Below are 13,276 nucleotides of genomic sequence, written 5' to 3' on the forward strand. Positions count from 1 at the left end.
CCCATAGGCACCCAGACCATGGACCAAACCTACAATCTGGGCATGTGCCCTGACTGGGAATCAAACCTTGGTACATGGGATAATGTTCAACCAACAGAGCCATACCAGCCAGGGCAACACATCAATTCTTAACAATGATGACTTCTGGGAAGTTGGACTGGGGAAAAGACACTTGTTTTTTACATAAATACATTTTACTGTTTGATTTTTATTCTATGTATGACTTTTATAATACATCTATAAACTTTATCAACAGGGAGAGCTTTGCTCTATAATGAACAAAACCAAATTAATCCATTTCGTGACCCTGTCTGATGATTCTGCTTTAGACACTCCCAACCTGGGAGGTAACAAAAATGGGAAAATAACAAGGAACTACATCTACTGTAACATGGTCTAGACACATAAAATACACAAAATACACAAAGAGAGCATTATTTATTTAACCAACTATATTCTAATTTTTTGTTTTATTTTTCTGTTGTCATCATTCTATTATACATACATACATATATGTTATATATTCTCCTTTTTCAGCTTAATTATTAAATGTACTAATGTACATTTTCAGTAGTACCGTGCCAAAGTATTCTAGGTTGTTGGCAATCAAGCTGCTTATTTTTCAGTTCCTGAGCACAGTGCAGGTCCATTGCGGGGTCTTTTCATCCAAACTAAATTAGAGGAGGACTGGTTCAAACATTGAATCAGTGTCAAAAGTATAACATGCTTAAACTGGATTATTATTTGATATCCTCCACTCACCAAATCCATCTCTCCTATCACCATGATTTGGGTTTAATAATTCCACAAGAGGATGTCCTCACACTGACAAAACATGATAATGTATGCAAACATATAAAGTATGTAAGGCATGTCTGTCTCCATTGAGGCAAAAGTGACTCTAGCTGAATTACTACTTGGCATTAGTCAGCATTTCATAGAAATCTATAAGCAAAGCCATTCTATAAACACAAAATGGGTTAAAGACTTAAATGTAAGACTCGAAACCATAAAACTCCTAGAAGAAAATGTAGGCAGTAAAATCTCTGACATTTCTCTTAGCAATATTTTTGCTAACATATCTCCTCGGGCAGGAGAAACGAAAGAAAAATAAACACTGACATTTCTCTTAGCAATATTTTTGCACAGCAAAGGAAACCATCAACAAAACAAAAAGATAATCCACTGAATAGGAGAAGATATTTACCAATGATACATCCAATAAAGGGTTAATATCCAAAATTTAGAAACTCATATAACTCAACACCAAAAAAACCCCCAAATAATCCAATTAAAAAAGTAGGCAGAGGACCAGAATAGATACTTCTCCAAAGAGGACATAACAGATGGCCAATAGATATATGAAAAGATGTTCAATGTCACTAATTATGTTATTCTATGAACATGTATGACTTTTATAATACATCTATAAACTTAGTTTACTTCTTAATCTACAGGGAGAGCTCTGCTCTGTAATGAAAGAAACCATATTAACCCATACACATTAAAACCATAATGAGATAGTACCTCAAATCTGTCAGAATGGCTATCATCAATAAACCAACAAACAACAACTGTTGGTGAGGATATGGAGAAAAGTGAAACCTCATGTGCTGTTGGTGGGAATGCAGACTGGTGCAACCACTGTGGAAAACAGTATGGAGGTTCCTCAAAAAATTGAAAATGGAACTGATTTATGACCCAGCGATTCCACTTCTGGGAATATATCTGAAGAAACCCAAAACACTAATTCAAAAGAATATATGCATCCCTATGTTCATTACAGCGTTATTTACAATAGCCAAGATATGGAAGCAACAAAGTGCCCCAAAATAGACAAATGGATAGAAAAGGTGTGGTAAACATATGCAAAGGGGTATTGGGCAGAGATATAAAGAAAGAATAAAATTTTACCATTTGTGATGAGATGGCTAGACCTAGAGGGTATTATGCTAAGTGAAATAAGTCAGACAGAAAAAGGCAAATAGCATAGGATTCCATTTATGTGTGGAAACTAAATAATAAAATAAACAAAATAGAAACAGACATAGATACAGAGAACAGACTGATGGTTGCCAGAGGGGAAGGAGGTAGAGGGAATGGATGAAAATGGTGATGGAATTAAGAAGTACAAATTGGAAGTTACAAAATAATCATGGGGATGTAAAGTACAGCATAGGAAATACAGTCAATAATATTGTAATAACTATGTATGGTGTCAGGTGGGTACTTGAAATATTGGGAAGACCACTTTGTAAAGTGTATGATCGTCTACCACTATGTTGTACACTGGAAACTAATACAAAATAATATTGAATGTAAACCTGTAATGAAAAATAAAATAGATAAAACTTCAACTCAATCCCTCATTGGAGTTTTTCAGGACCAGAATCTAACAGCACTCACTTACCCCCATGACTCTGCCACGCTGCTCAACATCCTCCCACATAAAATGAACTATGATACGACACATGTATTTCCCAGTCCGGCCTTCCTGCTTCATTCGGACTAGACACATCCTGGGTGGGAAGAAGAGGTAAAGAGTCACTGGCTGTTTCCATTTTTCACATCACACATTTCCCTTGAAGGTCAGTTCATCTGAGTGATTTCAGCAGAACACAGAATAAAAAAAACTGGGCCCTAACCGGTTTGGCTCAGTGGATTGAGCGTCAGCCTGCAGACTCAAGGGTCCCAGGTTCGATTCCGGTCAAGGGCATGTACCTTGGTTGCGGGCACATCCCCAGTAGGGAGTGTGCAGGAGGCAGCTGATAGATGTTTCTCTCTCATCGATGTTTCTAACTCTCCATCCCTCTCCCTTCCTCTCTGTAAAAAATCAATAAAATATATTTTTTTAAAAACTGAAAGTGATTTTTAAAAAACTTTTACTGAGGTATAATATAGATACCATAAAGCACAAAATCTTAAGTGTACAACTTAATGAATTTTTACATGTTATATACACCCACATAAGCACCATCCAGATCAAGATATAGATTATTGCCCGATCAACATGGCTCAATGGTTGAGCGTTGACCTATGAACCAGATCACGGTTCGATTCCCCGTCAGGGCACATGCCCAGGTTGCAGGCTCAATCCCCAGTATGGGGCATGCAGGAGGCAGCCGATCAATAATTCTCTCTCATCATTGATGTTCCTCTCTTCCTCTCCCTTTCTCTCTGAAATAAATAAAAATATATATTAAAAAAAAGATATAGATTATTTAGAGCAGGGGTCCTCAAACTACGGCCCACAGGCCACATGCGGCCCGCCGAAAACATTTATCCGGCCCGCCTGGTGTTTTTGCCGCCGCTGCCTGTCCTGCTTAGCAGCTGACTCGTCCCGGGCCCGCAGTGCGCAGGTGTGGAATGTCTGAGGGACAGTGAACTAGCCCCCTGTTTAAAAAGTTTGAGGACCTCTGATTTAGAGCAACTCAGAAGGCCCCCTCACAAATGGAAGGAACCTTTCTTAGTTGTAGAAGATAAGTCTGAATCCTTCATTACTGATGAAAACTGGAGTCCTACAGAAGGCAAGTAATTTGCCCAGCCACAGAGTAGTCTGTAAAGGTGGGTAAAGCACTGTGCTGTCCAATATGGAAGCCACTAGCTACATGTAGCTATTTAAACACTTTAAATGTGGCTAATGCAAATTGAGATGTGGTATAAGTTTAAGATTTCAAAGATTTAATTCAAGAAAAAATATAAATATCTTAAAACTTTTACATTGCCTACATGTTGAAATGTTATTTCAGATATATTGAGTTCAATAAAACCTACTATTAAAATTAAGTTCATTTTTTTACTTTTTTAAATGGAGCTACTTTTAAATTAAATATGTGGCTTGCATTTTATTTCTGTTGGACAGCATTTGTACAGAATATAAGTCACAGAAAATATTATTATTTCATCTGTAATTATAAAATTGTTTGCCCCATTAGAATGTAAACTCCATTGAAAGCAAAGATCAAGTCTGGTGTGTTTTTTTTAATCATTGTATTTCCAGGGCTTTAGTAGGCATTCGATATATGTTTGCTGAATAAATAAATAGATAAATTCAGGGCCAAGTTTAGGGCTCTTTCCCCTATACAACATTGCCTTTCATCAACCAAGAGGGCTTTTCTTGCTTAAGACCTTACATAAGAATGTAAGAATTTTATTTTTTAATTAATAAATACAACATATTTCATGATATATAAGAATATAAACAGGACCTAGCCAGTTTGGCTCAGTGGATACGGAATTGGCTTGCAGACTGAAGAGCACGCACCTCGGTTGCAGGCTTGATTCTTCTGTACAGGAGGCAACCAATCAATGTGTCTCTCCCACATTGATGTTTCTCTCTCACTCCTCCCCCTCCCCACTCTTTCTTTCTCTCCTCCTCCCCCTCCTCCTCCTTCTCCCTTCCACTCTCTCTAAAAAAATCAATGGAGCCCTATGGTTTGGCTCAGTGGATAGAGCGTCGGCCTGCAGACTGAAGGGTCCCAGGTTTGATTCCGGTCAAGGGCAAGTACCTTGGTTGCGGACACATTCCCAGTAGGGAGTGTGCAGGAGGCAGCTGATCGATGTTTCTCTCTCATTGATGTTTCTAACTCTCTATCCCTCTCCCTTCTTCTCTGTAAAATATCAATAAAATATATATTTTTAAAAATCAATGGAAAAATATCCTCAGGTGAGGATTAACAAAACAAACCAAGAATATAAACAGGGTTATCAACTTTCCAAGCTAGTTCCTCATCTCATTCTCATGACCATACTTATACTTATTTCTATAATTTCCCATTAGTTACTAAGCAGTTACAACAAGACAACTTCCCTAACAGATAATTCCTGCTATAAATATGGAATATTCAGTTTAAATTGACAAATCTACCTCCATAAACAATTAATCCTGCCCAATAAAATCTACTAGCAATAGCATGGTACAATGGAATGATCCCATCCTGCCTGCCTCAACATTTCCTTTAGTAACTAAGATGGAGAAAAGCAAACATACTTATCAAATTTGCAGAGGACAAGAAGCTGGGTAGGAAGACAAATATGCTTGATGACCCAACCATGAACCAAAAATACTTCAACAAGCTGTTTCAAGGAGCTGAATATAACGGAATGAATTTGAACAAGAATAAATCTAAGGTTCTGTAACTCGGCCTAAAAGAACAACTATAGCCCTGGCCAGTGTTTCTCAGTGGTGAGAGCACTGGCCCACACACCAAAGGGTTGCAGATATGATTCCTGGTCAAGGGCACATGTCTGGGCTGCAGGTTCAATCCCTGGCCCCAGTGGGGGCGCCTGCGGGAGGCTATTAATCAGTGTCTCTCTCACATCGATGTTTCTCTTTTTCTTTCTCTCTCTCTCTCTCTCTCCCTCCTTTCCCACTCTCTCTAAAAATCAATGGAAAAAATATCCTCAGGTGAGGATTAACAAAAACAAAAGTCTTATAGGCTTAAGTAATAGTACATGTTTTAAGGGAATCAAGAGGAAGAGGAAGTTGCTCCCCAAATTATTGTGATTTTAGATACAGTAATGGAAATACAGTATCTTCAATGTGTAAAGTAAGATTTCCTATTCAGCACAGATCAGATTCTAATAGGAATACTGTCAATAGTTGAACATTTATATATATATATTAAATAGATTTATTTCAGAGAGGAAGGGAGAGGGAGAAAGAGATAGAAACCTCAATGATGAGAGAGAATCATCGATCGGCTGCCTCCTGCATGCCCCCTACTGGGGATCAAGCCTGCAACCCAGGCATGTGCCCCTGACCGGAATCAAACCTGGGACCCTTCAGTCCACAGGCCGACACTCTATCCACTGAGCCAAACCAGCTAGGGCTGAACATTATATTTTTAAGAGACAAAAGGAAGAGATGAAAGATCAGAAGATATTTAACCTGGAAAAAAAACAGGAGAGTTGCCTTAATATTGTAGAACAGTAATTAGACAGCCCAAGAGTTAGAATCAGAACCAATGGGAGGGCCACAGAAAGAGAGAGAATTACTCAGCACTGAATATTGAAAGTAGAACTTTCTAACAGGGGAGTTTCTGAAAATTCAAATAATGGAATGAATAACCTCAAAAAATAGAGAACTGCTGATTTTTGAAGGGTGAATACATATTTTGTGGGAACTCAGCCATGTGACTACCTGGTCTTTAATGTCTCTTCCAACCTTGGGAATTGCTGATGCTATGATTCTAAAGTTGCACCTCTGAACCCAATTTGTGACTAAGAAATAACACTTTGTGACAATAAAAACAGGTCATGGAAAAAGATTTGGCCACTTTATATGATATAGGGCATATTCCAAGGCAGAAACAAACTGGGGAAAATTCAGTCCTTTTCATAAGATTTTTTCTTAAAGCTAATCAAATCACTCATGTCAGCCTCTCACCTGAAAAGAGCTGTGTGTTTTGATGCTTGAGTGTCGTCAGAGGCCAATTCATCAACAGCAATAGTGAGGTAATGGAATTCTTCGTTTATTTGAAAATTCTGTAGTTTGTTAATACACCTGCCCTCTGAGGTTTAAAAGGCACGGATTTTCTCAGACCATAAACTTACTAACTATATTAACATGGGGTGAAATGTTTTTTTGTTTCAGAGTTGTTTGTTCTATAGCCATTACAGATAACAGGTAGGCTCAAATGGTCATCTGGGTAGAAAAGATCAAGCAAATTGAAGACACTTTCAAGATTGCCCTCGGACAATTCACTCAATGAACATAAATTGAGTTCCTACTGTGTGAGGGAATATATATGGGGATTATCAGAGTGATGGCTAAAAAACGCCCAGCTTCCAGAGAGCAGTTAGTCTCCCCGGGGAGACAAAATCCACCATATATACAAAGTCCTAAAAGAGAATGTTGTAAGTATCCCAAAAAAAGTACAAAGCGCAATTGAGTTTGAGAGGATTACTTTTGGCTGAGTGGGATAAGAGAAAGCTTCATGGGACTTGGAAAGATGAGCTGAAGTTGGATAGATAGAGACAAAAAATAAAGAGAATTTCCAGCAGATGGAACATTATGAGCAGAGCAATGGAAGAGCTCAATACATGTAAAGAAACAATGCTTTTGTGGTAGGGCAGGTATAGGAAACAGAAAAATGTGCCAGAGAGGTCATAAAAGGCTTTGAAATGCCATGCTAAAAAAGTCTGGACTTTACTCAGTAGACAATGGAGAGCCAGGAAGAGGGAGTATAATAACATTAGCACCTTGGCACTGATAGCAGATGAGTCTCTGAGAAGTTAACCCTTTCTTCCCAGCCTCAACCCTGTAATCAAACATTAATATCACCAGGGCTGGAAAAATGACAAATTTATGCTTATTTGAACAGAACTATGGTATTCAGAATAGTCTGATCCAGAAATATAAGAGCTACACAACCAGCAAAATTTGTTATAACCTGTATCTATTTTTGCTGATACTAACAGTTTAGAAAACACAGTATGGATTCAAGCCTGCTAAATAAAAGGAGGGCAAATTCAAATTATTCTGTAAACATTGTACCTGATTAGTTCAATAGACAATTGATGTAAAACACTTTCAAATATAAAGCTCTATGGCAAATTTCATCACACGTAACTAAAGTTATAAAATCAAAACAAAGAATCAGTCTTCTCATCAACGGGAAGTCTAATGAAGATTCCCATCAGTTCAAACGGGAGAAAATAAGATACTAATAATCCACAGGGCTGTCCATTCACCAGCACTATATTCAGCTAATTAAAAGCTAAACTAATTTTCCCCGAGTTTGTGAATCAAATTCTCTAGGTAGTTAAGGACAGAATGTTGTCCTGTTATGAAGAACTTCTGTGTTTTCCTCTTCAAGGAAAAAGCACAGCACAAGGCAGGGCCCACAAATTAGACAGTCAGATGCCTGGAATGTCCAGACCAAAGCAGCCAAAGGCCAATTCTTAGGTCACCTGACCTTATAGCTTACACATTCAGTCTATTCCTTTCTTTCTTTACTAACTGCTTTGAATAAGTAATACTTGCACATGGTAACAGAAACTAAGTCTCCTTCCTGCCCACATCCCCCAGCCACCTTCCCTGTTCCTCTCCCTAAGGCAGTGATGGCGAACCTATGACACGCGAACTCATTTTTTTGGTTGATTTTTCTTTGTTAAATGGCATTTAAATATATAAAATAATATCAAAAATATAAATCTTTGTTTTAATATGGTTGCAAATATCAAAAAATTTCTATATGTGACACGGCACCAGAGTTAAGTTAGGGTTTTTCAAAATGCTGACACGCCGAGCTCAAAAGGTTCGCCATCGCTACCCTAAGGCAACCATAGTAAGTAGTTTCTTAGGAATCCTTCCACATATAACCCACCAACGTACATGAACATGTATTATTTTTATATAAATGGTAGCCTCTGTTTTCCCCATTTCTCATAGTGATAGCCATTCTACACACACTGTTCTTATGTTGAGAAAATACTTAATCTGCTACAAAAAGATGAAGGTGAAGAAATCTCAACTCTAACTCTGTTTCAACCACAAATACCACAGTCACCCCAGTGAAACTATTTTTTAGATCCCAGAGATAATAGATTTCCACTAACTGACATAGCAATTGTTAGGGTAACATCTGATCTAGGCTGAATTCAACTTATCTGGCAATTTTTCCTATTCTAAAAATGACTAAGAAATAGGAAGAAAAAAATCCTTAATAGCAAAAATAAATATAATTAACAGCTAACACAACTATGCGCCAGGCACTGTGCTGTGATAGAGAAGCATTATTTCACTGAATCCTTAGAACAACTCTACTAGACTGGTACTCTTCTTGTCTCCATCTTACAGATGAGGAAACTGAGTCTTAGAGAAGTAACTTGCCCAGAGTTATAAGCCTAGTAAGTATCAAAGGAGATCTAAATCCTGGTCATCTGGTCCCAGAGTCTTATTGTTTTTCTGCCTCCTTTAATAACTAGAAGAAACCCTCCAGATTCCATTTCCTCTATTTTTTCATTTAATCCTCACAAGGGCAGTGATTTAAGTTTTAAAACTAGCATCACATTAGAAATAGCATATCGGAAGGGAAAAAAGACTGGCTAACTTGAGACAAGCATAATTACAACAACAAAAAGTAACTCCTGGCAGCCTAACAGGAAAAAAAGAAACTAAAAATTTATTTAAAACAGACTCAAAAAATAGTACAACTCAGGTTGTACTATTAATACAGGGAAGGTAAACCTACCCAGTGCAATTCAAAGAAGACAGCCTGCCAAAAATCAGTAAAAGTACCAGGACCTCCTGGATCATCCAGAAGATGTTAAAGTATGTTAGAAAGTGAAAAGAAAATGAGTGAAACAAATTCAAAATGGTAAACAAAAACAAAAAAGGATGTGATGATCACTCCTGGTATCCACTGCAAAACAAAACTTGTCACAGGCTCTAACTAAACAACAATAATGTTTGAGTCATTAAGTAAACTACTCTACAACAAGTGAGAATACTAGGTTTAAAGAAAAGAACAGAAAAGCTCTACTCCAATTCACATCATGGATACATTTCTCATAATAAATGCTTAATTAAATGTTGACATGTCAAATTACATTTTGCTACTGATTCAACTTCATAATTTCAGAGCTGTTCTGGGAGGAAGAGGAAAGGTGGGAGGGAAAACTTTCATGTTAAAATATAATAAAAATTGCCCTTAAGAATGCTAAATAAACTTTAAAAAGAGACAATCGTCTGCTCAGTTTTGCTGTGAACCTAAAACTGCTCTAAACATATAGTCTATTTATAAAAATATTTTAAAAAAGAGACAATCTAGATTAGGACAACAAACATTTTTTTAAATATATTTTATTGATTTCAGAGAGAAAGGGAGAGGGAGAGAGAGATAGAAACATCAATGATGAGAGAGAGAATCATTGATCAGCTGCCTCCTTGCATGCCCCACACTGGGGATTAAGCCTACAACCCGGGCATGTGCCCTGACCAAGAATCGAACCATGACCTCCTAGTTCACAGGTTGATGCTCAACCACTGAGTCACGCCGGCTAGGCAGGACAACAAAAATATTTTAAAATGAAAACTGATTACCTGGAAGAAGTATATTAAAATAATAAAAGACTGAATGTTTAAAAAACAGAAAGAGCCCGGCTGGTGTGGCGTGGTGGTTGAGTATCGACCTATGAACCAGGAGGTCAGCGTTCAATTCCCAGTTAGGGCACATGCCTGGGTTGTGGGCTCGATCCCCAGTATAGGGCATGCAGGAGGCAGTTGATCAATGATTTTCTCTCATGATGGATGTTTCTATCCCTCCCTCCTTCCCTCTGAAATAAACAAAAACATATTTAAAAAACAAAACAAAATAGAAAGACAATCTGATAATTTAAAAAAATTCTTGCATTAATTAACTTAGTCATTCACTTATCAAGTATTTACTAAGCACCTGAGTATAGATTTAATCTGTGCATGAACTATTATTCTCTGTCTAGGAACAATTCCAGTTGCCCATCCAAGTTTGATAATGTTCTTAAACCTAAAATTTATTATTGAGGTTTTAAGCTTCACAGTACTATCCCTATCTCTCAGTGATTCCAGTGGCTCATAAATAATACTGATCTCTTTTACATATAAGGAAAGCAAATAATCCAGCTAGCGAAGTAAAGAAAAAAAGGAGTGTTCAAGCCCTAATCTAATCTCTCCCTAATATCTCTAAAAGGCAAGCATAGAGATGAGAAAAGGGAAGAAAGACTAACTGACCAGGAAAATCAAAATATAAAGGGCTAACATATAACCTCTGTCTTGTGGCAAATAACTTATTAAGTCCTCTAATATGAGATTTGTCACTGCAAGATGCTTTTGCATTCACTATGTCTTTCAATCTACCTAACCACCTGTCTAGACAAAACTGATGCTCTGAGGAGGTTAAATAACAAGGTTGCACAGTGGTGAAGAGAGCAGTTGGAATGAAGTCTTAGCTTCCCTGCCCCCTCTCTCCCCCAAAACCACAGTATCTCCCAGCACAGTGTCAGCATTGGCTGTTTCCCCCATTCTGTGACAGCACAGGTCCAAAAGCCCCTTCCTGCTGGATCAAACAAGGAGGAAGACAACATTGCCTGCAGAGTTCAAAGAAACGAGACTTTCCTAGCCATGCTTTCCTCCTCTCTGCCTAAATCTGGGAGAAAAGAATTCTTGTTATTCCTGAGGCTGACCTCCTGCCATGTACTGGCAGCTCAGAGCATCCTGTCTCGCTTGCTCTGTTTGGGCCTCTGACAATGCCAGTTGTGTTTTGGCCTTGTTTCTCCCTCATGGTAGTTTATACGCTGCTCGGAGCAGGTTTGATTTGAATTAAATAAAGACTAGCGGGCACTCAGGCAGGTTTGTCACTCTGGCTGTTACGAAGGAATCCCAAAGGGGACTTTCGTGTAGTTTGTTTCCTGTACTCTGCCACCATCTAAGGCCAAGAAAGCAGAGCCTACATGGCCACACTCAAGTCTCAGCAATGTGCTAATGAATGAGTTTATTTATTTGTGAACTGGCACACTGACTCTTTCCCAGGGCTGTGTATATGGCTATCTCCACCTGGCTTCCTAAACCCCCTCTCCACGAAGCCTAACCTTTATGGGGGGAGCATAGAGGCCACAGGGACAGTCTGTGGGCAAACAGACAAGTGGGGTGAGGCACTTCCTGAAGTCATCTCACCTGACAGTGAGCCTCCTCCAAGAGCTACACCTGGCCTAAGGCCTGCCTGTCAAATCCACTATAAAGAACAAGCTTATGGGTAGCAGGTACCAATGTTCACAGGTTATGCAATGTTAGTAAAATGATGCTGCATAGATCTTTGGTTTGTGCTAAAAGCTACATGTGAGTGTTTGAACAGAGTGACTCTGGCTGCAGGCAGGAGGGAGAAAAAGGTGTGCACATGGCCAGGGCTCACCATATATAGCAGGTCTGGAGCTGCGGGAATCCAGCATGAGCTTGAAAGCCCTACAGCTACATCAAAACTGCAGTGATGGTTTTAAAGAGCCCTCTTGCAAAGGCCAGGAGTGTCTGCCAGGGCAGTTCTCTGGCTGGTCTGAGACTGTTTTCCAACCCCTTCCTACCCCCACACTTTACTTCTCTTCTTTCCCAAAGGTTTCTTCCTCTAGGCTTATAAAAACATTTCAGTGTTTCCCCATCTTAAAATAAAAAAATAACAAAATGCCCCCCATTCTGTAGTGATCATCCTCTCATCCATTTTTTTTCTATTGAAACATCTTAAAAAATAGTTTAAAATTACTTCTCCTCCTCTTAATAATAACTCCTTAAGACACATGTTCTCTGGTTCCAGCCCCCAGAGGCCAATGTAACTGCTTTCCTTGACCATCCCCAGGAAGCCCCCTTCCCCCTGTGCTCCCATAAGATCTGTATGTCTGCTGAATGCACTTATCACCCTGTACTATTTTCAGGTTTACTTGTTGCCTCGCCCAGGACACAGACAGTAAGTGCCAAGAAACACACTTTTATATAGTTGATGGTCGGTGCTATGCTGTTCTTATTCAGAGGAAGAACCCCTCATCGTCCCCATGACCACTAAAAGGGACACTCCAGCAGGAAGCAGTGTTGCAGAAGAAGCAGTTCACATAGCTTCGGATTTGAGTTTGGATCCTTCATGACTGGTAATGAGGACTGAGACAAATCCCTTAAAATTTCCCAAATTGTCTTCTCATTTGTAAAATGGGGTATTTGGACTAGATCTATGGTGTGTGTTTTTTTGTTTTGTTTTGGGGTTGTATTTTTGCTAATCCTCATCCAAGGATATTTTTTCCATTGATTTTTAGAGAGAGTGGGAGGGAGGGAAAAAGAGAGAGAAACATTGATGTGAGAGAGACACATAGATCGGTTGCCTCCCCAATGCACCCAATGGAGGCCAGATTGAACCTGCAACCCAGGTACATGCCCTTGACCAAGAATCGAACCTGCAACACTTGGGTGAGCGGGACAACGTTCAAACCCCTGAGGAACACTGGCCAGGGCTAGATTTCTGGTTTTTAAACTGTGTTCTGAGTTTCCATGGAGGTATGTAAGGGTCCCTTATCAGTGGGCATGTTGTAAAGACCTGAAGTGAGCAGATCATTCCCACTTCTTTAACCCAAGTAGCAATTCTTTGATCTATTCAAACATTGTGGCTGAGCATAAAACTTCACTAAAAAAACACACACAACTCTGCTGGTAAAAAGATCGAAAACCACTAGGTCTCTCTGCCTGGAATGCTTTGTCATCTACTCTTTGACTTGCTAACTTCTAGTCATCAATCAGTGATGACCTCCCTGACTGACCCAC

At 39.0% G+C, this 13,276-nt stretch overlaps 1 protein-coding gene across 2 annotated transcripts in view; it reads right to left on the reverse strand.

Moving 5' to 3' along the window:
- LOC102436662 (ubiquinol-cytochrome-c reductase complex assembly factor 1) overlaps positions 1-13,276 on the reverse strand; it is a 109,635-nt gene that overhangs the window by 41,702 nt on the left and 54,657 nt on the right. For both annotated transcript variants that reach the window (XM_023754419.1, XM_006089453.3), the window contains one exon: positions 2,411-2,519. In XM_023754419.1, the coding sequence (XP_023610187.1) occupies positions 2,411-2,519 (109 nt within the window). The remainder of the gene's footprint in view (positions 1-2,410; positions 2,520-13,276) is intronic.

The sequence above is a fragment of the Myotis lucifugus genome, unplaced genomic scaffold (assembly GCF_000147115.1).
Source record: "Myotis lucifugus unplaced genomic scaffold, Myoluc2.0 scaffold_60, whole genome shotgun sequence".
Classification (NCBI taxonomy): domain Eukaryota; kingdom Metazoa; phylum Chordata; class Mammalia; order Chiroptera; family Vespertilionidae; genus Myotis; species Myotis lucifugus.